Raw genomic sequence first — 21,506 nt, forward strand, 5'->3', positions numbered from 1 at the left:
TCTGGAACACAGTAAGTCACTTTAATCTACAGTTTCATGTTTTCCTTTGTTTAAACAAAATATTGTTGCAATTTAAATTTTTGTTCCAATAATTTTGTTTTCTTCCTCAGGTGTCCTAATTATCTATATGTTGGATCTACATACAATGTATGTAAGCCTCTGTATTCATATTTTCCCTAACTGCTTTAATCTTTTCTGTTTTTGCTTTGAATTTCATGTAGTTTTATGTAGTTTTTCTTGAGAGTGGCTTTTTATTCACAAAATATTTATTATAGCTATTTAGCTTTTAAGTTATATTAGTTTATAAAAGTAACACATGTAAATACCTAGTTTTTATTGTTTTAAATTTCAATTTATAAATATTATAATTTTATTTATATATGTACTATATTTTACAGAAAATGAGAGCAACTTTGGTAAACTTGAAATGACTGACAAATTTCCCTTAAACATTTGGTCCTGGTTTTACTCATATTTATGAAGTTATTATATTTAATCAGCATGTATAAATTTGATATATATGGCTTTTCTTTTTTATTAATTGCAAATTTTTATTGTGCAAGTGGTAGAGTTTCATGCATTTGTAAGACATAATAAAAAGAAATCTCGTGTACTCTTTACCCAGTTTCCCGCAGTGGTAACATCTTGCAAGCTATAGCACAATATCAAAACCAGAAGTAGACATTCATACAATCCTCCAATCTTACTCAGATTTTCTCAGTTCTGCTTATACTCATTTGCATTTGTGTGCATGTCTATTTCATTCTACATAACCTTATTACACGTGTAGGTTCCTGTATCCACCACCACAGTCAAGATACAGAACACAAGGATTCTTCCTGTAGCTTTTTTGGTTATACCCACTTCCTCTCCCCTCCATCAATCTCCCCCCACCATACCTCCTGTTTCTAACCCTTTCAACCACTAATCTATTCTCCATCTAAAAAAATTTGTCTTTCCAAAATGGTTATATAAATAGAATACACTGAAAGACTTTTTAGGATTGGGTTTTTTCACTAAATTGTTACATGTATGTGTGTAAAGTTGTTTGTTATATTTCTTTATACTTTTGATGTCTATAGGGTCTGTAGTGATATTTCCTGTTTCATTCCTGATGTTGGTAAATTGTGTGTTCTGTTTTTCATGTCATTTTACTGACCTTTTCAAAGAACCAGCTCTTTGGGTTATTGATTTTCTCTGTTGTTTTCCTGTTTTCAATTTCATTAATTTCCACTCTTGTTTTATATTTTCTTCCTTTCTACTTTTTCTTTTTTTAAGATTTTCTTCTTTTATTTTCTACTTTACTTTTTTTTTTTTTTTACATGTTTGTTTATTTTTCAGAGAGAGAGAGAGTGCAAGTGGGGAGGAGCAGAGAGAGAGGGAGACAGAGGATCCAAAGCAGGAGTGAACTCAATGTGGGGCTCAAACTCACGAACTGTGAGATCATGACCTGGGCCGAAGTTGGATGCTCAAATGACAGAGCCACCCTGGTGCCCCTAAGATTTTATTTTTAAGTAATCTCTACACCCAGCATGGGCTCGAATTTACAACCCTGAGACCAAGAGTAACATGCTCTACCAATTGAGCCAGCCAGGTGCCCCACTTTTCTACTTTCTTTGGGTTTATTTTGCTCTTCTTTATCTTTTAACTCGAGAGTATTCCTTTTTTCTTAAGGTATGCATGTAGCACTATCAATTTCCTTCATAGTACTGCTTACCTGTGTTCTACAAATTTTGATATATTCTTTTCATTTTTATTCCATCCAGTGTATTTTTAAATTCCCCTAGGATTTCCTTTTTGACCCTTGGATTATTTAGAAGCATGTTGTTTAGTTTCCAAATAGTTTGAGATTTTCCTGCTATGTTTTTGTTATTTATTTCTACTTTGATTTCATTGTGGTCAGAGAACATATGATGTAAATTATTTTAAATAATTTAAGGTTTGTTGTTGAGGTTTGTTTTATGGTCTAGGATATGGTCTATTTTGGACAATTTTCTATGGATACTTAAAACAGAGGTGTACTCTGCTGTTGTCGGGTAGAGTGTTCTACACATGTTGATTAGATCATGTTTTATTTGTTTTCTTTTCTTTCATTTATTTATTTTTTTAAGTAGGCTCTGTGCCTAACATGGGGTTTGAACTCACAACCCTGGAATCAAGAGTCACATGATCTACCAACTGAGCCAGACAGGCACCCCACGTGTTGATTAGATCATGTTGATTAATGGTATTGTTGAGTTATTCTACATTTTTGCTGTTTTTCTGTCTAGTTATTCTATCAATTGTTGAAAGAGAGATGTCAGAATCTCTAATTGTGGGCTTTGCCATTTCTCCTTTCAGTTCTATGAGTTTTTGCTTTACATATTTTGCAGATTTTTTGTTTTGAACTTACACATACAAGATTGCCATGTCTTCTTGGCAAATTGACCCTTTTATCATTATATAATGTCCCTCTCTGTCTCAAGTAATTTTCTTTGCTCTGAAATCTATCTTATCTGAAATTAATATAGCCACAGCTGCTTTTCTTTGATTAATGTTTGCATTATAGATCTTTTTCCATCCTTTTACTTTCAACCTGCCTATATTTTTATATTTGAAGTAAGCTTCTTGCAGATGGCATATAATTGAATCATGGTTTTATTTTTATTATTTTAAAAAAAAAATTTTTTTTTCAACGTTTATTTATTTTTGGGACAGAGAGAGACAGAGCATGAACGGAGGAGGGGCAGAGAGAGAGGGAGACACAGAATCGGAAACAGGCTCCAGGCTCTGAGCAGTCAGCACAGAGCCTGACGCGGGGCTCGAACTCACGGACCGCGAGATCGTGACCTGAGCTGAAGTCGGACGCTTAACCGACTGCGCCACCCAGGCGCCCCTGAATCATGGTTTTAAATTGACTTTGACAATCTGTCTTTTAATCAGTGTATTTAGAACATTTATATTTAGTATAATTAGTGATATTTTAGGGTCTAAGTCTGCTATTTTATTGTTTGTTTTCTGTTTGTTTTCTTTGTTTTATACTTCTGTTTTCTTTTTCCTGTATTTCTGTCGGTTACTTGAACATTTTTTAGAATTCCATTTTGATTTATCTATAGTATGTTTTTAACCTATAGTATTTTAAAATGTCTCTCTATAGCTTTTTTAATGGTTACTTTGGGTATCACATAACTTACTATAGTCTTCTGGTGTTCTCAGTTTACCAATTTGAGTAAAGTATAGACACCTTACCTCCGTTTTTCTTCTTTTAACCTCCTCCATTTATAATAAATTGTTTTAAATATTTCCTCTATGTACATTTAGATCCACTAGTTGGTTATAATTTTTGTTTTAACCGTCAAGCACAATTTAGAAGATTCAAGAAGAGAAGGCAAGTCTGTTGTATTACTTTTATTTTTGCTTACTCTATTCTTTTTTCCTTCTAATGTTCTAAGATTCTTTCTTTTATTGTTTCCTTCTGTTTAGAGAACTTTTTTTTTAGCTATTCTTTTAGGCTAGGTCTCCTGGCAACAAGTTATCTTACTCTTCCTTTATCTGAGATTCTTCAAATTTGCTGTATCTTCTTGGTAAATTGACCCTTTCCAAATTTCCCAGTGGATTTCTTCCCAAGTTTCAGAAGTTTTCAGCCATTGTTTTAACCACTTTTCCCACCTCACCTTATTTCTCTTCTCTTTCTAGGACTCTAATAAAATGAACATAAAATTGTTTTGTTAAAGTCTCACAGATCACTTTGTCTCTGTTCATTTTTGTTTTCAGTCTGTTTTCTCTCTATTGTTCACATTGGGTAGTTTCTAGTTTTATTTTCTAGTTCATAGGTTCTTTCCTTTTCTTATTCCATTCTGCTACTGAGCATGTTATTTTGGTTATTGCATTTTTCAATTCTAAAATTCCCTTTTGGTTCTTCTTTACATGTTCTGTGCCTTAGCTGAGACTATTTTTTTTCCCCATTTATTTCAAGTGTGTTCATAATTGCTTGTTGAAGCATTTCTATCATGGCTACTTTAAAATCTTTGTCAGATAATGTAACATTTCTGGCATCTCAGTGTTTGTATCAATTGACTGCCTTTTCTCATTGAGTATGAGATCTTCCTAGTATTTGGTATAAGTATTTCTGATTGAATTCTGGACATCTTGGATGTTATGTTGTAAGATTCTGGGTCTTAATTATATCTCTGTTTTAGCTGTCTTTTTCTGACACCACTCCAAGCAGGGGGATGGGGGGCACTGCCCTCTTACTGCCAGGTGGGGGTTAAAATCCAGGTTCCCCATTCACCCTCCTTCACACCTGAGGTGGGGGCCCCTCATTATTGCTGGGTGGGGGGTGGGAGTTCTGGATTCCCAGGAAGACTCCAGGGATACTTTCCTGGCTGGGAGAGGTAGAAGTGATGAAGTTTTGAGGTGATTGGGTATTCACAGGTTCCAGAGCCAATGGCCAAGAAAGAATTCTTGAAGACGTCTTTGGTGCAAAAAGGTGATTTTATTAAAGCATGGGGACAGGATCCTCAGGTAGCAAGAGCTGCACTGGGGTTGTGAAGAGTGACTGGTTATATACTATGAAGTTGAGGAGGTAAAGGCAAAAGAAAGGCCTCCAGAGTGACTTTGATATGCTAAAGACTCCAAAGATAACTGAGGCCTTGCTATTGTCAAGCTAAGGTTGTTTTCCCCTCTAATAAGGCATTAACATTAAGATAGTGGGGAGTTCCTGGAGAAATTTTTCACTCTGCCTGCCTCAAGTGTCTGTCAATGGTCTGCAGGTTATAAGGAGAGTTGCTTTTACCTGCCATTTCCTTCTTGTCTTTTTTCCCCATATCACTATGGAAGGGTGATGCTGGGGCTCCAGGGAACTAAGTCTATAGGTTTCTGGAGATTAGGCTATTGATAGGATTGCCTTTTTCTTGTAATTTACTAAGATATTTATAAACTGATGGAGACCCATGTCCTATATGACTGTGATCTCTATCAGTAGGCCATTTGTTTTCCTACTTTTCCTTTGTCCTTGGGCAGCCAGGAGTGCCTGAGGAATATCACACATATCCAACCTGTGGGGGTTTGTGCTAGCTTGTATTTTGCCCTCAGTCTGCCTCAAGCTCCCTCATCAGAAGTGCCTTGCTGCTCCCTACATGGCTTCCACTGACACAGTTGGGGGGGGTGGGGGGGAGTGGCCTCTTGATTTCTGTATCCTGATGAAAGTCCTACTGTCCGCGAGGCCTCCTATGATAGCAGGCCAGTGGGGAGGGTGAGGAGGAAGGTGACTTTTTACTGCTGGGTAGGGGTGGAAGTTAGGCTCTCTAGTGGTCTCTACTGATATGGCAGGAAGCTGTCAGGGCTCATCACCACCTGAAAGGCACCAAAGTCCCAATTCTCTACTGAGCCTTCTCTGACATTATCTTGGTGGGAAGGTTGTGGCACTTTATTACAAGACAGTGAAAGTGACAATTTAAGTTACTATTTGGCTTTTGCTGGTTTGAGTGAGGAGAGTGTTTGGCTGGGGTAGAACAGTTATTGTCTCAAAGTATTCTTTCTTGCTAGCTTGCCCCTTTAAGTAGATAGGAAAAAAAAGGCTTTTGTCCGGTTTTTGTTTTGTATTGTTTTGTTTGTGTCTTTTGATGTTCCTGGGTTGCTGGCTTCTTTAAGCTCCGGGTCTGGGAATGTGAGGCATAAAATAAAACAAAAACAAAAACCAGGAAATTTACCACTTTGTTTTTCCTTGAATCCTGAAGTCCCTCGCTGGTCTGCTTTCTTCTCTCTACCTTTTAGTCTCCTTATACTTGTTTTATATATAGTGTTCAGGGTTTTTAGTTGTATTTAGTGGAAGGAATAGTGAAAAGTATGTTTATATTCCATAATTCCTAACTTAAAAAAAAAAGTTTATTTGTTTTGAGAGAGAGAGAGAGAGAAAGTGGGGGAGGGACAGAGAGAGAAGGAGAGAGAGAATCCTAAGCAGGCTCTAGGCTGTCAGCACAGAGCCCCACAGGGGCTCTAACTCATAAACCATGAGATCATGATCTGAGCCAAAATCAAAAGTCAGATGCTTAACCAACTGAGTCACCTAGATGCCCCTCCATAAGTCCCAACTTTTTTTTAAGCATATCAAATGAATGACCTTGTGGGGTATAAAGCAAAATGTTTCTCTGTGTTGTAAACAACTCTTGATCTTAAAGTATTGCAAATCCAGCTGTCTTTAATATTATGATACTGTTTACCAACGTAGTCAAATACTCTTACTGATGTGATGTGGGCCAGGAGGGAACTGTCAAGAAAGAATTCTTGAGACGTTTTCAGTGTAAAAAGATGTTTTTATTAAAGCACGGCGTCAGGACCTGTGGGCAGGAAGAGCTGTCCTGGGATTGTAAGGAGCTATTCATTATAAATTTTTAAGTTGGTGGTAGTGGGGATAAAGACAAAGGAAGTTTCCAAAAGGATTTTCACATGCCAAAGAAGTCTTACAGGATCCTGGAGGCCCAGCTATTGTCCAGCTAAAGTTGCTTTTTGCGTCTAGCAAAGCATTAACATTAAGGCAGTTGTGAATTCTTTGAGGAAGTCCTCTCTGCCAGTCTCAAGTATTTGTCAATGGGCTGCATGTTTTAGGGAAGTTTAATTTTATCTACATTTCTTTTGCCTTTGTTCTTCTCATCTTTACATCTACCCATTTAAAATTGTAAGTCTGACCGACACCATATGTTTTCACTCATATGTGGATCTTGAGAAACTTAACAGAAGACCATAGGGGAGGGGAAGGGGAAAAAATTTTTCAGAGAGGGAGGGAGGTAAACCATGAGACTCTGAAGGACTGAGAACAAACTAAGGATAGATGGTGGGGGGAGAGGGGAAAGCAGGTGATGGGCAGGGAGGAGGGCACTTGTTGTGATGAGCACTTGGTGTTGTATGGAAACCAATTTGACAATAAATTATATTTAAAAAATAAAATTGTAAGTCTGAGATCCATTTCACTTTTTAAATTGGAATCACCACCTAATGTGTTAGATTCTCTAATATGCCAAACGATGCAAACATTACAAGGACTTTTGATAACAATAATAAACTTGATATTCTTTTTTAAAGTTTATTTATTTATTTTGAGAGAGAGAGAGAGAGAGAGAGAGAGAGTAAGCAGGGGAGGGGCAGAGAGAGAGGGAGAATCTCAAGCAGGCTCCATTCTTCCAGCAAAGAGCCTGATGTGGGGCTCAAACCCACAAACCATGAGATCATGGCCTGTGTCGAAACCAAGAGTCGATGCTTAACCGACTAAGCTGCCCAGGTGCCCCATAAACTTGATATTCTTACATTTAAACTTAAGCACAAAGAGAACACTATGGCAGCAAGGGACTCCAGGTCCATCTTTTCAGAGGGGACTGTTTGTAACCCCGTGTCCCCCTGCATTCAATTCTTTCATAATCTGTCAGTCATACCTCTTGTTTGGGTAAAATTCTATAGCACGTATTAGCATGTTTCTCCAACTGATCAGATTCATGTAATTTATTTACTTCCTGATTTTTGCATCTGGCCACTGGCCATCGGGACAATTTTAATGACATTCTAGAGATGGAGAATCTTAATCCTGTGGTGTTTAGGAGCATGCGTGTGGCAGTCAGGCTAGATCTAGGTTTGAGTGAGTTCCAACTCTGCAGTTAGTTGGGTGTCCTTGGCTAAACCTCGGCTTATTTTTCTACAATAGGGTAACAATCTCCATCTGAAAGGGCTGCTGTAAGGATTTAACGAGCGCAGTTTTTATGCACTCGTTAAACAGTAAATAGTAATCTTCTTTTCCACAAGCATTTACTCAACATCACTGCTTAGTTGGCTCTAGTTTTTGCCGCTCCTGTAATGAACATGATTGCCTCTTTCACATCTTTCCGTGGCTCTGACAGTTCTCTTTCATCTCAGCCTGTTGGTTTATCCATTGTGACAGGGAAATCAGGCTTTCTTTGATTTCCTTGGGAATGTGAAGCAGTTATTAACTGCAATTTTATTCTCTTTTCTCAAGATGATCTTCCAATGTACTCTTACCCTCCACGCTCTTTTTCCTACTATGTTCTTTTCTTTTTTTTTTTTTCCTGTAGAAATTCTGTGTATCTTTTGTGCTGCTTTTTGTTCTGTTTACTCCCTTCTGAGTAATAGAGAACCATTTTATCCTCATCTGATATTGTCCCAAAATAGCGTCGGTGGATGCATTTTGATTCTCTTCCACATTTATCTGGGCATCCCTTCAAAACCTCCACCCATGGTGGAGGCCCGCATGCTGACACCTTTTTTTCTGTTCACCCTCTGAGCTGTCCGAAGAAGGTATGGTAGAAAGGGTTCAGGGACAGTCCTTCTACAAGCTTTGTTTTTACGGTCTCTGAATGTGTTGAACATCTGTACTGTGGACCCTCTAAAGAGGTGGAGGCATGGCTTGTTTCCTGGGTTTTGATTTGTCCCTCTATTTGGGGGGAGAGACAGCCACTTTGTTGAGAAAGTTGGGTCTTTGTTTTCTGAGTCCCCAGGAATATTTCTCCCAGGTCAGATCTGGTCTGCGGCTGTGGCTGAGTGGGCTTGCCTTCCAGCCTTCCAAGGGCCAAAGAAGCCTGGTCGGAGAAACAGTGCCATCTTGTGGCCACTCAGCATTCTCTGCAGGCCTGCTCCCACTTCATTTAAGCCTGTGTGGGGTGTGGGTGGGGCCTGTAGGGTCAGAAACCAAATGGATGTCTCTTGTTCTTCCTGCCACCCTCCTATCCTCTGCTTCCTCAGAGGCTGGACGTCCCTTCAGGATGGAGGTAGGCGACGTGCCTGGCCTTCAGAGGCTCCTCGCTACCATGCCCAGAAAGGGGACTCAAGACTTGGCTCCCTTGAGTTCTCCCTGTACTGGGTTTTGTCTTTATCCTAGGTCCTTTTTATTCTTCAAACTATTTAGAAAGATAGTTTTTGTAAATGTGATATAATAGCACCATCTTTTAAAGCAATACTCTGAGAAAAGTGAGAAAGCAAAATGCATCTTAATTTCCCCCCATTTTTCGGTTCCCAGGCCCCTTCTCCAAGCCCATCTTATTTAAAAAAAATTTTTTTTTAAACAACCAGCCCACCTTTTGAGGTATACTGTCCCCATGACCTTGCCCATATCCTACCGCAGGGTACATTCAGACTGTCCCTTCTCTGTATTAAAACTGGGTCTTACGTGTTGTTAGCTCAGGGCTCTGCTTTGCTCTGAGCTTCTGGATTCAGGATGATCAGGGGCTTCCATTTCAGCACCTTTCAGGAAACAGGAGGATTTTGATTCTGTTCTCTTAGATTATAGACCCAGGAGCAGTCTGATGGCAAGAATTTCAAGCCCCAATTAAGGTTACTAATTGGAGTTATTCCTTGTTAGGTCCCTAGGGAGGGGAGCAAGGAGCCGGACAATCTAGCTCATAGGAACCTGGCACATAGGAACCACTCAAAAGTCTTTGCTGAACTTAATTAATCCTAGGAGACAGTGTGCTCTCATGGGCAAAAAAAAAAAAAAAACCTCCACGACACGCCCCTCTGCCATTTCTGCGATGCCTCCCCCGGGCCGCGCGGTGGCACTGTGACTCCTCGGAGGCCCGGTGGTGCTTGGGCGCTCCGGGGGCTCGGGCTTCCGGGGGCCCTCAGAGCGGCGGCGACCCGCGGGGCGGTGAGCGCGGTTTGCGGGCTTGGGGGCGGGCAGTCACCCCGGGCTGGCACCGCGCCTTTAGGGCCTCTCGCTCGTGGCCTGGGGAGGGCCGGCCGCGCCCGCCGAGCAGGCCCGAGCGGCGCCGCGCATGTCAGCCGGGCGTGAGAGCGGCGGGCCCGCCCCAGGGAGAGGGAGCGCGGCGTGGGGCTCCTTGTGCAGGGGTGCGCGTCCCCGCAGGGCCAGGAGACTCCTCCCTGGGCACGTCCTTCCCCGCCTCGGAGCCTGGCTCCTCCTCACTTGGAAGAGAGACCTTGGCCGCGGTGGCCTCTACGACCTTTTCGGCGGCAGCGACGCTGCGGGGTTGTGGGTGGGCCCGGGATCTGTGATCTGATCCTGCCGCGTCCGTCTGCCTCCCCAGGCTCTCCCACCTGTCACCCTGGCCCTTCTTTGCTTGGACGGCGTCTTCCTCTCCTCCGCCGAGAATGACTTTGTGCACCGCATCCAGGAGGAGCTGGACCGCTTTCTGCTGCAGAAGCAGCTGTCAAAGTAAGCCGGAGTGGGGGGGGGGGGGTGCGGGCTGCCAGTGCAGGGAGGGCAGGTTCGTCCAGAGCCACCTGGGCCCCCTTCCCAGGTAGCTGGTTCCTACCTGCCTCTGATCTTCGCCTTTGGGTTTAATAACCTGCTCGCTAGCTTCTCCCAGCCACATTTTTCCTGTGTAATTCTGAGCATCACCCAGAGATTTGAAGGGCTCCAGCACAGGAATGGAATAGGACCACTAAGTTCCCGTGATAACCTCTATGCCCATGTCCTTTGCAGGCGGCCAGGGACGCAAGGGGGCAGAGGGAGCCGAGGGTCTAGCCTACCGTAAACTGGGCATGGACCTGGGCTGGGGAGTGGGGGTCAGGCCTTAGGGGGAGGCCAGCACCCAGAGCCTCTGCTCAGCACTCATTCCCTTCCCTTCCCAGGGTACTTCTTTTCCCCCCACTCTCCAGTCGCCTCCGGTACCTGATCCACAGGACAGCAGAGAATTTTGATCTTCTGAGCAGCTTCTCTGTTGGCGAGGGCTGGAGGAGAAGGACAGTCATCTGTCACTTGGATATCAGGTGTGTATCATAGCGCTGTGGAGGGCCCTCAGAGTTCCTTGTGGGTGGGTGGGTGAGGTGGACAGGAGCCAGAGCCAGCAGGCCCCCAGGCTGCTGCCTCTGGCCCCACCTCAGCTGCTTAAAGACAGTGCTGCCTTTTGCCTCAGCAGTGCACTAAGTGTGCATTGTTTGTGGAATTCATTTGGCCAAATCAGCTATCCACTTGGGCCGAAAGAGAGAAAAATAGAGCAGTTTAAGCGGTGAGAGTGTTTGCCTCGAGAGGCCGTGGCACGAGGGAAGCACATTCGAGCCTCACACGTCTCTGTTACCATGTGGTCTCTCAGGGTCTTATCACAGTGACTGTGATCCTGGTGTTTAAAGTTACATATTTTTCTAGTGACAAAGTTCCTAAATGCAAGTACTTATTTCATCTAGTGTATAACCGAAGATTCAGCTATCTCTAATAGTTTATGATACTAGAGGGAGAGCTGGTTGCTTTGGGCTTCTTCAAAGTTGGCATTCAGCCTCCACTACATTGCCTTCCTATGGCATTTTCAGGGGTCATTTTGGCTTGGGTTTTGGCCTAATGCTGACCTGAGAGCCTCATGCCTCAATGGTAGGTAGCTGCAGTAAACCATTTTCCTTGGGGCCTAACCGCGGTTCTGATCCCCTCCTGCTCCTGCTCCAGGTTACCCAGTTCAGATGGACTCTCTGGCCCCTGCCACCCTCCTGCCTCCCAGCCTAGCAAGCACCGAGGACCTCAGCCCACCTCAAACCAAGGAGCACCTGCTGGTCCTCGGGGGGCGCGGGCTGGCCGGTGGCATCGTGGACGCAAACCAGACCAGGCTTTGTATGTGCCCCGAGTACTGCGCAGGCAAGAAGAATGGGTACCACCCTCTACCCAAGGGCTCAAGGGAGATGCTACAGCTGGTGGGCTCCTGGAAGAGCCTGGAAATGTTGGTGCTGAGGACCTCAACTCTGATCAGGACCTCCCTGTGTTGACAACTCAGGCACCTGAGGACCTAGAGGGCCGAGACCAACGCTGTGACAGTGAACAGCTACTGGACCTAGTTGGCATTGAGTCCCCACAGCCCGAGAGCCACTCAGGGACAGGACATGGGTTGGAGATGGCCACACAACTTGGGTCCAGTCTGAGGCTGGACTCAGAAGAGGCGAATGGGAGTGAGGTGGAGAAGAGCCTGGCAGAGGAGGAAGAAGCAGAGTTGGAAGAGTTGGGGCTTGGCAGCTGCTCCGAGGATGATTACAGTGAGCTGCTACAGGAGGTGATGAGACTCTTAAACCTGGAAAAGGGAGGGCAGAAGTGAGGTGGGTGTGGTCGAGGGTGGATGGGCACCAAGGGTCCTGGTGAGGAGAGGGTGGGGTTTGTGCTGCCTGAGCAGGGCTGGGTGCTGGGTTTTAGGTGTCCCTTAGGAGACGTAGGGGGGAGCACTGGGCCTTGCACGAAGGAGTCGGGACTGACACGGTGGGAGGATCAAGGCTCAGGATATGGGGTCGGGTACGTAACCACGTAGGAGCTGTTTGACAAGCTCTTCTACCAGCAAGTCATTTTGTTTTTCTAAATCTCAGTGCCCTCATCTGAGAAACGAATAATGATACATGTTTCACAAGGTAGCAGATAGGATATGTGTGGAATTGCTTCCTAAAGGACTACAGACCTTGGTCATAAGAATGATCTTTCACCTAAAGCTTTGTTTTACAAATCTCATTTCCTTGGAACTGTGTGTCTGCCCTGAGACTGGCTATTGTGTTCAGTTGGGAGGGTAGCCATCTTTTATTACTATATTATAGATGAAGGGTAGAGACCAGAAAGACTTGCTTAATATCACATTGTTAAGGGGAGGAAAGATCCTGAACTTGCCCAGTTCTGTCTCTTCCTGACTGTATATCTTTGGGTGGAATTGCTTAACTCTTTGATTTATAGCACTTCCATCTATAAAGAGGGTATATATAAGATACAGTTTTCAGGGTTCTATGAAACGTATTGTGTGTAAATGCCAGTTACCCAATGGAGACTCCATAAAAGTTACCTTCCCTAAAACTCCCGCCTCTCCACCTTCTAGCCCATTCTGCCATCATGCTGCCTTTCCCAGACTTGCTGGGTATGGCTTCTGTGGGAGACCACTTTTGGTGCTCACCTCCCTGCCGGCCCAGGAGCCTGCAGGACTGTGTGTGGTTTTGAAAGCAGGTGTTTGGAGCCCTGTGTGTCAGAGCTCCCCTTGCTAAAGGGTGCGATCTCCCAGATAACAGACAACCTGACTGAAAAGGAGATTCAGGTAGAGAAGATCCATGTGGACACGTCCTCCTTCATGGAGGAGCTGCCTGGAGAAAAGGATTTTGCCCACGTGGTGGAGATCTACGACTTTGAGCCGACACTCAAGACTGAGGACCTGCTGGCAGCATTTTCCGAGTTCCAGTGAGTGCTCCCGAAGCTTCAGGGAGGCAGGGGAGGTGGGTGCTGGCCTGTGGAGAGGAGCTAGACCATCGCTTTGTTGTTGGGGGCACTTGCCTGCCCTTCCCCAGTGTCTAGCTATCTGGAAAGAAAGGCAGAAAGTGGGTGTGGTTGCCCTAGGCTTCATATTCCTTCTGGCCTATGACTGTACAGAAGAGGAGAGCTGATTTTCTGGTGAGGGACACATTCAGTGGCCCTAGATCTGGTCCTGCTGGTCCGTGGCAGCAGACCTCCATCCTGCCCCCCTGCACCCCCACGTGTCTGCTGGGAGCCAGCCCCTCTTCAGGATGCATGACACAGGCATGACACAGGCAGCCCACTGCCTCCTCTGCTCCACGTCCCAGCCACCCACTCAGTCAGTGGGCCGAGGGCCATTTCTGTGTAAGAACTGTTTGTGGGGTGAGCTGGGCTTGAATGTGCTCGGGCAGAGTCAGGGTGGAGACGGGCACCAAGAGGATATATTGCAAGGAAAGACTTCTGTTTTCCCAAATTTCTTGGATCCAACTCCAGTCTTTTCGCTTTTTCTCTATCTCTCTTTCCTCCAGTCTCCCTTCTCTTTTCCTGCTTAGTCCTTTTTTTAAAATTTTTGTAAAAGAGTTTATTTTTCAGTAATCTCTACACCCAACACAGGGTTCGAACTCACAACCCCGATACCGAGTTGCATCTCCACTGACTGAGCTGGTCAGGTGCCTTCCTGCTTAGTCTTTTAAAAATCCCTTTCTTCATGGCCCCCTTTTCTGACTGCTTCCGAAACTGCCCTCCCTTGCCTCCCTGAGCCTGAGGAAGGCTGAGGGGGCAGCTTCATGGGGCAAAGGGGCACATCTGCTCTTGTTCCCTAAAAGCGTGGCCAAACCAGGGCCACCTATGACTTCCTCAGCCCACGTGGGCAGTGCCCACAGAGAAACTGGGGGCCTGAACTGCTTTTGGCCTCTCATCAGCCCCATAGTCTGTGGCTTTCTTGGGCAGTAGGAAGAAAGTTGATTAGGGGCAGTAACACTGACTGCTTATTTTAGGTCCTGTCCTGTGTTCCTAGGACATAAACCCTTTTGTCTCCAGCCTTGGACCCTATGCCCTAGGCCTTGCTGTGATGGTGCCTGTGTGGAGCCATCTTTACCGTTGGCGCTAGGCTCTTCGAGTCCTGGCTTTCTGCAGTCTAGGAATCTGGGACGTATCTGATCAACACGGGTGATACTTATCTTTCTCAAGCCAACCATATGGTCTTCAGAGAAAGTTTGCTGCGAAGGGTGGTCTCCTTCCCAGGGGAGATCGGAACTTGTGTTGAGCTCATAGTGTTGGAGGATTGGAGGCGGGAGGGGACTCCTTTCTCAGAAAGGGTTTTGCCCCTTGCTTTTGTACTCACTCTGTCTCCTCTTCCCTGGCACAGAGAGAAGGGGCTCAAGATTCAGTGGGTAGATGACACGCACGCGCTCGGTGTCTTTCCCTGCCTGGCCTCAGGTAATGTGGCTTCACGGTGGGCTTGGCTCTTCTCTGACTGCCATTGACAAGGGTCCAGGGTGCAGGCTAACCTGAGTGAGTGGACTGCCAGGGCCTACTCCCAGCCTGCCTCATCCAGAAGTTCAGAGGCAGCAGAGTGGGCTCCGGGCCAGGCTGCTCACACCCTCCCCTGTTCACAGTGGTGCCTGTTTCAGATTCTGGTGACATTTACTGAGTACATGTCTCAGGCCAAGCTCATGGGGCTTCCACATATTAAATCATAAGAAAGTGCTCTTTTCATAGGTAAAAAGCATTTAAATACTGATAATTTCGTCTGGTTCAGACAGATGCATTTTTACTTGGTTTTCATTGCAACCTCAAGATGTAGGTCAGATTACTTCTATTTTACAGATGGGGAGACTGAGGTGCCCAGAATGCCAGTGGTCTGGGATGTCAAATCTGGGGGTGTCAGCCAACCTCCTGGCTGTAACTCTGGGCTCCTGCTCCCTCTCGGCCACTTTCTGAAGCTGCCGCTGCCACACCACTGCTCACTATGGGTGTATTTATCAAGACCCTTGACCTCCTTGGCTGGGCTTTTCATAACCACGAGCTTCTGAACACCAGAGCTGGGAGAGGCCATAGCTGGTGTGGGCCCAGTTCTCAGGAGAGCCTGAGGTGTTTAGACAGCAGAAGGACTGGGGCAGCCCCACAGAAGGACCTGACTGAAGGGGAGGAGGGAGGATGGCCACAGGGTGTGGTGCAAAGAATGGGCGCTGGGTGAGGCTCAGCCACGGCTGCCTTCTGGGCTCTGCCAAGCTGTGTGCGATGAGTACGTCACGTCCTGGCCTCAGTTTCCTCATGCATAAAAGGGTGGCTTGGACCCGAAGCCCCTGCAAGCTCTGACATGCTGAGTCTGACATGCTCAAATACTCCGTGACCCCGCAGAACTCGGGGTAGTGAGGGCATGCGCCCGGGAGAGTCGTGAGTGGGGGAAAGGGTAGAGTTTATTTGAGGCTCCTGGGCTTTAGAAGGTGGGAGCCTGCCTTCCCTGATGTCACAATTGCAGCCTTGCTGGTTGGTGTGGCTCCTGACCACCCCACGGTAGCGTGTGGAAGCTGGCCCTGCACGGGTGCCCTGTGTAGGCCTGCGGGGCGCTGGGCGTGAGGTGAACAGATGGTGGTCGTCTCTTGCCCAGAGTGGTGTCAGGGCAGCCCTGTCCCCGAGCCTTAAATGGGTGCACAAAGCAGCTCCATCAGTTTGGGGTGATACATGCATCCCTTGTCCCTGAGGGGGCCTCACCAGGAAGAAGAGCAGTGGCTTCAGATCTGTTTTCTTTTCATAGCCGCTGAAGCCCTGACCAAGGATTTCTCTGTGCTCAAGATCCGGCCCCTTACGCAGGGAACCAAGCAGTCAAAGCTGAAAGCCTTGCAGAGGCCAAGTAAGGAAGCCAGTTGTGTCCCGATCGAAAGGCTGTATGAGTGTTTGGTTGGGCAGGGTGGGGCCTTCCCTCCAGATTCATTCCTTGGTCTTCAGCTGTCTGCCCTAGGACCCCTGGGCTACAGTGGCCAAAGGGGTGCTCCTTCCCCACCCTGGGGGCTGGAGTGCCTAGGGAAGAAGGGCCCCAGGAGGGAGAGCTGTTTGCCAGCTTCTCTGTGCTGGGCTTGCCCTCCTATGCTTACCTCTTCTGGGTGCTGTTCAGGGAAAAGCTTGGTTTTTCCTGTAGGGTCATGGGAGCCATATTTTACAGTGGGGTTGAAAGAGCTTGGATTCTGGGGTCAGCCGTGGGTATGATCCCGCTTCTGTCACCTATTTAAGTTGACCTTGAGCAAGCCACCTAATGTCTGTGAGATGGTCCCTGTCTCTGTAAAATAAGCAGATTGTACTGGGTGTATTGGAGGAGTGAGCAAAAGAGCCTGGCAGACCTGTCTAGAGCAGTGGGGGGCACACAGAAGATGCCAAGTAAATGATACCTCCTCTTTTTTCCTCTTCTCCTTCCAGAAAGCACGATGGGGGCTTTTAGAGGCCAGTTTTCTGTGGCTGCAAAGCAGTGACTGGCAAAAGTGGCCCAGAAGAGGCCGGCCGAGGCTATCCAATGCTCTTGTGGCCTCTGTAGCCTTTGCCCCAGACTTGGGGACAGTAAATATCCTGTCAGTCCCAGAGCTCCAGGTGTCCCACCTGACTTGACTTCCCTCTCAGTTGGCTCTGCAGTTCAGAGAGGTATATAAGATTAGCCCACCCTCCTTCCCCTCACTTCCCCCAGACGGAGAGACAGGGAAGGTGCAGAAGCAGCAGGATTAGGTGAGGACCCCATGGGCATCATGTTGTGGGCACAGCTGGGCCTTAGAGGTTGGCTCAGATGGCCTCTAGTCTGCTGTCATTGGGAGGAGTGGTGGCCACAGCCTTGAATTCAAGTCCCCGTCCCATGGGGTTTCCTTTTAGAGCTCCTGCGTCTGGCGAAGGCAAGACCACAGACAAATACAGCGGTGGCCAGGAGGCTGGTGGCCCGGGCCCTGGGGCTCCAACACAAGAAGAAAGAGCGGCCTGCGGTCGAGTCTTCTACCTCCCTGAGGCCCTGAGAGGCCCAGCAAGCCTGGATCGGTGGCCCCAGGACGAAGCTGGTGCGCCAACACCACAAGCCTTTATAGACACCGGAACAGCCCTGCACTATTTGTCAGGGTGTCCTTGTTGGGTGTGGTGGGCTTTAGTTTGGTCTAGTTCCAGAAGTTGAGAAAAAATAAAAACCTGACAGTTGTTTCCAAATGCGATGGTCTGCCAGGCAACACCAGGGGGTGCTGTCTGTCTCCTAGTTTAGACTGGGGCTGCCGAACAAAAGGGGCCCCCAGATTGGCCTGGAGGATCCCAGCTGGGCCTCAGGCATTTGGCCCAGCGCCTGCCCAGTTCATGGGGGGAGGAGGTTGCACCTGTTGTGTGACACCTGCCCAGTCTCCTAACAAGTCGGGCATCCTAACCTGCCGTAGGCTGCAGGGCAGCAGTGGGCTAATGGCAGTGCTGAGGGCACCAACGCTGTGAACTTGTCCTCGTGTTAACCTGCCGGCGTGGGTTACAGAGGGGCTTCTTGGAGAATTCTGTAACTGTGAGCAAAGCCAAGAGGTAAAATCTGAAATGGCCCATGAGTTTGAGCCCCCCTCACAGGACAAGAGCATCTATGGGGACAAGGTCTCCAGTCACTCATTTTTCTGGTGTGGGTGGATTTGGTGCCAAGGCGGCCCTATCTGGTGCTCTGGGGTCATTGTGGACCCTTCTGACCCGCTGGGCCGCAGCACGCTCTCGATACGGGTGAGAGTCCCCGTGTCTGGGGGAGAGTGGCTAGCCTCGACCACCCACCCTGCCAGTGCTGGGCAGAGCTCAGCCACTGCTCTGTGGGCGCACATGCTCCGCATCACCGCCCCTCCCTTGGAGCCTGGCCAAGGCGCTGCCCTTGCAGGAAGAAACTCCCCCCTCTGCCCCCCAGTCCCATGAGATGGTTTAAATCTAAACGTCCCATCCGGTCCTAACACAGCCGCCGTGCCCCCTGAAAGACACTACAGAACAAGTTCAAGAAAGGTCATGACTTGTGTTTTTGTGATCCAGAAGGCAGGAGTTGGTCTTTTGTGGTGGGAACTGAGGGAGACCCCCTGCAGCCACTCTGGAAGGTCTCTGCAGCCGTGAACCTGTAAGTGCATGCCGGGCTCCCTCCCGCCTACTGTACGGAGCAGCTCTGCGGCTCAGGGCCAGGTACAGAGGCCCAAATGAAACACAGATGCGTACCATAAACTTTTTATTCAAAGTTTCAAGTATGTGTAAGTGTCTGTGATGACACATGGCGCTCGGTGGGTGTCCTCATCACCCAGGACCCTGGCTATAGCACCGTTGAATCAGTTAACCCACAGAATTGGAACAACAGAAGGATGAGCCACTTACACAGGTGGGTTGGGTTTTTCTTTTGACCTATACTTTCCAAGGCCCAGATGCCCATTAAATGCCACTAAGTTGCTTTGTATTTGAAAGTTTGTGAAAATATAATAATGGTATCTTGAAAAATAAGAGGATTTGGGAGGGGGACCGGGGGAAGCACCAACTCTGAGCTCACCTAATTAGAAAAACACATGGCAGCATTATCTGTGTATGTGAATATGATAGAGGCAGTCTGTTTAATTGGAAGAGAGGTCTAGATATTCAAGTTGGCTGGACATGAGCTAAGAGAAGGACAAATGGAATTCAGCCCGACCTGACCACCTTGGGTTGATAGTTCATACCACCAACATGGCCCCGTAGTATCTGTCGTGAGTTGAGGGGGGGTGCTCTCCTACTTGAGGTGGACCGTGCTTTGGGTGGGATGCTCTGCTGCTAACCGTGCTTCTGGGGTTCCAGACAAGATGGCTCTTGGCACCCACGGCCCTGTAGCCAAGCCCCACCCTGGAGGTCGTCCCCAGGCTCCAAAGGTCAGGCAGCAGCCCCCAGCAAATGACAGGCACACCCCTTTCTCCTGGGCCTTGGGCATGGCTGCAGGGGGTCGAGATGGGGCAGGGGCGGGGCTGGCGAGGAGGGAGTGTGGCCATCAGTCAGACTGCTGTTGTTGGGGACGATGCGCTGTGGCCTCAAGACAGGAGGTGACCTGGTGCTTTACCGTGTGGAGAGCTGGTTATTTATGAGTCCACTGAAGTGTTCAAACTTTTTTTCCGTCTCTTCACTGAAGGAGCCACCTGAGGGGTAGGCATCGGGGAGACAGAGTTTGGCAAACCGCATGCTCAGCCTTCTCCTCCATTGGAACTGCCGGCCTCAGGGGCCCTGGAGCCACCGCCCTCCACCAAATGGCCTGCTGGGGCCACCTCTGTGTGACGCCACCAGGGCAGCAACTAGGTGCTGGTCATCCCCGGGGCCAGGCCCACATCAGGTGTTCAGGCAACACGAGAGAAGGAGCAACTAGACATAGCGAGTTTAGTTTTTGCCATCCCAAGAGTGGGGGGCGTCTCTCTTCCTGCCGAAGAGGAAGCTCTGCTCCCTGTCTTGTTCCCCAGTGTGTGTAGTGCGAGGGTAAGTTTCTTCGTTGGCCACCAGATGCCACAGTGCTTGACTAGCCTCTGGTTCTCAACAGAGGAAAATGATACACAGAACCCGCAAATTGCTGACGCCCACATGTTTGAGGTCACATGCGTAATGAGATGGCCTCAGCTCCAAGCCCGGTGCCGTGCCTCCCTCCTTCCCCGGCCAGAGCTGGCTGCAAAAACCCAGCCTCTGTCCAGGCCTTATGTGTCTACAGCTTCCTTCCTGTGCGTGGAAATGGGAGGCTGGCTCCATTCCCCACGCTCGTTACCCGAATAAGGAAGCTGCTCTGATTCCTCGACAAAGGGCAGCTCTCGCCTGTCTCCTGGAGGGGGGGGCTGCGGGGGGCTGGCGGGCCTGGGGGCAGCTCTGGGTGTGCCGCGCTCCCCTACCAGTGCCCAGGGACCTTACCTATGTGGCAGTTGTACATCCAGATGCGGTGGCCGTCGTAGCGGGTCCTGCACTTCATGATGTTGTTGGTGTAGTCAGACTCCGCAACCTCGTAGTTGGGGTTAATGACAACCTGGGGGCGAGTCAGGTCAGAGGGCGCTGCTGAGTCCTGCCCTGGTCATCCTCCACCCCGGGCCCAGGCGCTACTGAGACCAGCCCTGCCTCCAGAGTCGGGGAGACCTCCTGCTCCAAGAGCAGCCCCGGGGCAGGACTAGCCAGAGATGAGGGGTCAAGGCTGCGAGGAGTGAGAATGTGCACCTCCGTCTGCCTCTCTGTGATTCACACACAGATACCCTTGCATAAGTCGGCCTTCAAAAAGGGGTTACCCTCTCCTGGGTGCCCTGGGAGGTTTGAGATTAGTAGAGACAGGGATGGGGGCCCAGGGAGGCCACAGAACAGGCTGTTGATAGGAACTAGAAGGGAGCTGGGGAGCAGGATGTGCTGAGATGGGATGGGACAAGGACCAGGCCGTGTGCTCCTGGAGGTGTGACTTCACACACGTCCCTGCCTCTGAGCCTTTCCTGCAGGCCCTTCTGCCTGGAAGGCACGTCCTCCTTCCCTGGCTCTCTCCGGCCTTTGGCAGCATTACTGAGGTCTGCTCTTAGGTCCATGTGGGAATGGAGAGGGCCAGTGAATCCCAGGCCAGGGCTATCACACATCCAAAGTTCCATGTCTGTCCCAAGGGAAATATTCTTTTCCGTTAATCAGAGGCACAAACGCTCCCAGTAAGTTAACTTGCTAATTGTGTCGTCAGGGGTCAGGAACATGGATACAGAGTTGATGTGACCTAGGTTTGCCTGGGCTGTAAAATGAGGGTGGTAGTAAAGGCCTTCATTGGGGGAATTACATTCATTCACAGGGTTTAGGCACGGCCAGGCCTGGCATCAATCTTCAACGAGCTCTAGTTATTAAATAGGTGGCATTTGTCAGGACACGAGAATACACGTTCACCCAGCAAAGTGGTAGCAAACCTCAAACACAAAACCCTGGGCACAGTGTACGTGCACAGAGACATGGATATTCATTTTTTAAAATAAAGAGCACTCTGCTCTTTGGCTGGGCCTCTCCAAGTCTGCGGTTTGGGGTTTGGGGGTGGAAAAGTGCTTGGCTGTCTGATTTCCAGCCTCTGAAATTGCACAGGAAAACTTTCAAAGCCCCTCTGTGGTCATTTCTGTGCAGGTGTTGGTTCTTCCCAGGGCCGTCTCCAGGGTGGGGACCACGGGCCGGGCTCTGGGCTGGCTGAATGCCCCTTGGGAAAGTTTTCAAGGCAGAATGACACATTTCTGGTCACCCACTTTGCCACCCAGCAGGGTGAGCTCGAGACCTAGACGGGTGGCGGTGTAGGAACGTGCCAGGGCGCCAGGGAGTTCTGCGGGCCGGAGCGCACCTGTGCTCCAGAGAGGGCGATGCCGGGAATGTGGTG

At 48.2% G+C, this 21,506-nt stretch overlaps 2 protein-coding genes across 3 annotated transcripts in view; one reads left to right on the forward strand and one right to left on the reverse strand.

Moving 5' to 3' along the window:
* R3HCC1 (R3H domain and coiled-coil containing 1) overlaps positions 1-17,350 on the forward strand; it is a 41,138-nt gene extending 23,788 nt beyond the window's left edge. Inside the window, exons 3-9 of the mRNA XM_047092320.1 lie at positions 10,023-10,150; positions 10,570-10,707; positions 11,375-11,969; positions 12,948-13,120; positions 14,541-14,611; positions 15,933-16,028; positions 17,030-17,350. Of these exons, the coding sequence (XP_046948276.1) occupies positions 10,023-10,150; positions 10,570-10,707; positions 11,375-11,969; positions 12,948-13,120; positions 14,541-14,611; positions 15,933-16,028; positions 17,030-17,166 (1,338 nt within the window). The 3' untranslated portion in view covers positions 17,167-17,350. The remainder of the gene's footprint in view (positions 1-10,022; positions 10,151-10,569; positions 10,708-11,374; positions 11,970-12,947; positions 13,121-14,540; positions 14,612-15,932; positions 16,029-17,029) is intronic.
* A 1,803-nt stretch (positions 17,351-19,153) lies between these two features.
* Positions 19,154-21,506, reverse strand: part of LOXL2 (lysyl oxidase like 2) — a 63,511-nt gene continuing 61,158 nt past the window's right edge. For both annotated transcript variants that reach the window (XM_047091420.1, XM_047091419.1), the window contains exons 12-13: positions 20,045-20,156; positions 19,154-19,293 (exon numbers count right to left, since the gene is read on the reverse strand). In XM_047091420.1, the coding sequence (XP_046947376.1) occupies positions 19,214-19,293; positions 20,045-20,156 (192 nt within the window). In that variant the 3' untranslated portion in view covers positions 19,154-19,213. The remainder of the gene's footprint in view (positions 19,294-20,044; positions 20,157-21,506) is intronic.

This window comes from Lynx rufus, unplaced genomic scaffold (genome assembly GCF_022079265.1).
Source record: "Lynx rufus isolate CCGP_SWC_20201006 ecotype Redwood Valley unplaced genomic scaffold, mLynRuf1.p SCAF_3, whole genome shotgun sequence".
NCBI lineage: Eukaryota > Metazoa > Chordata > Mammalia > Carnivora > Felidae > Lynx > Lynx rufus.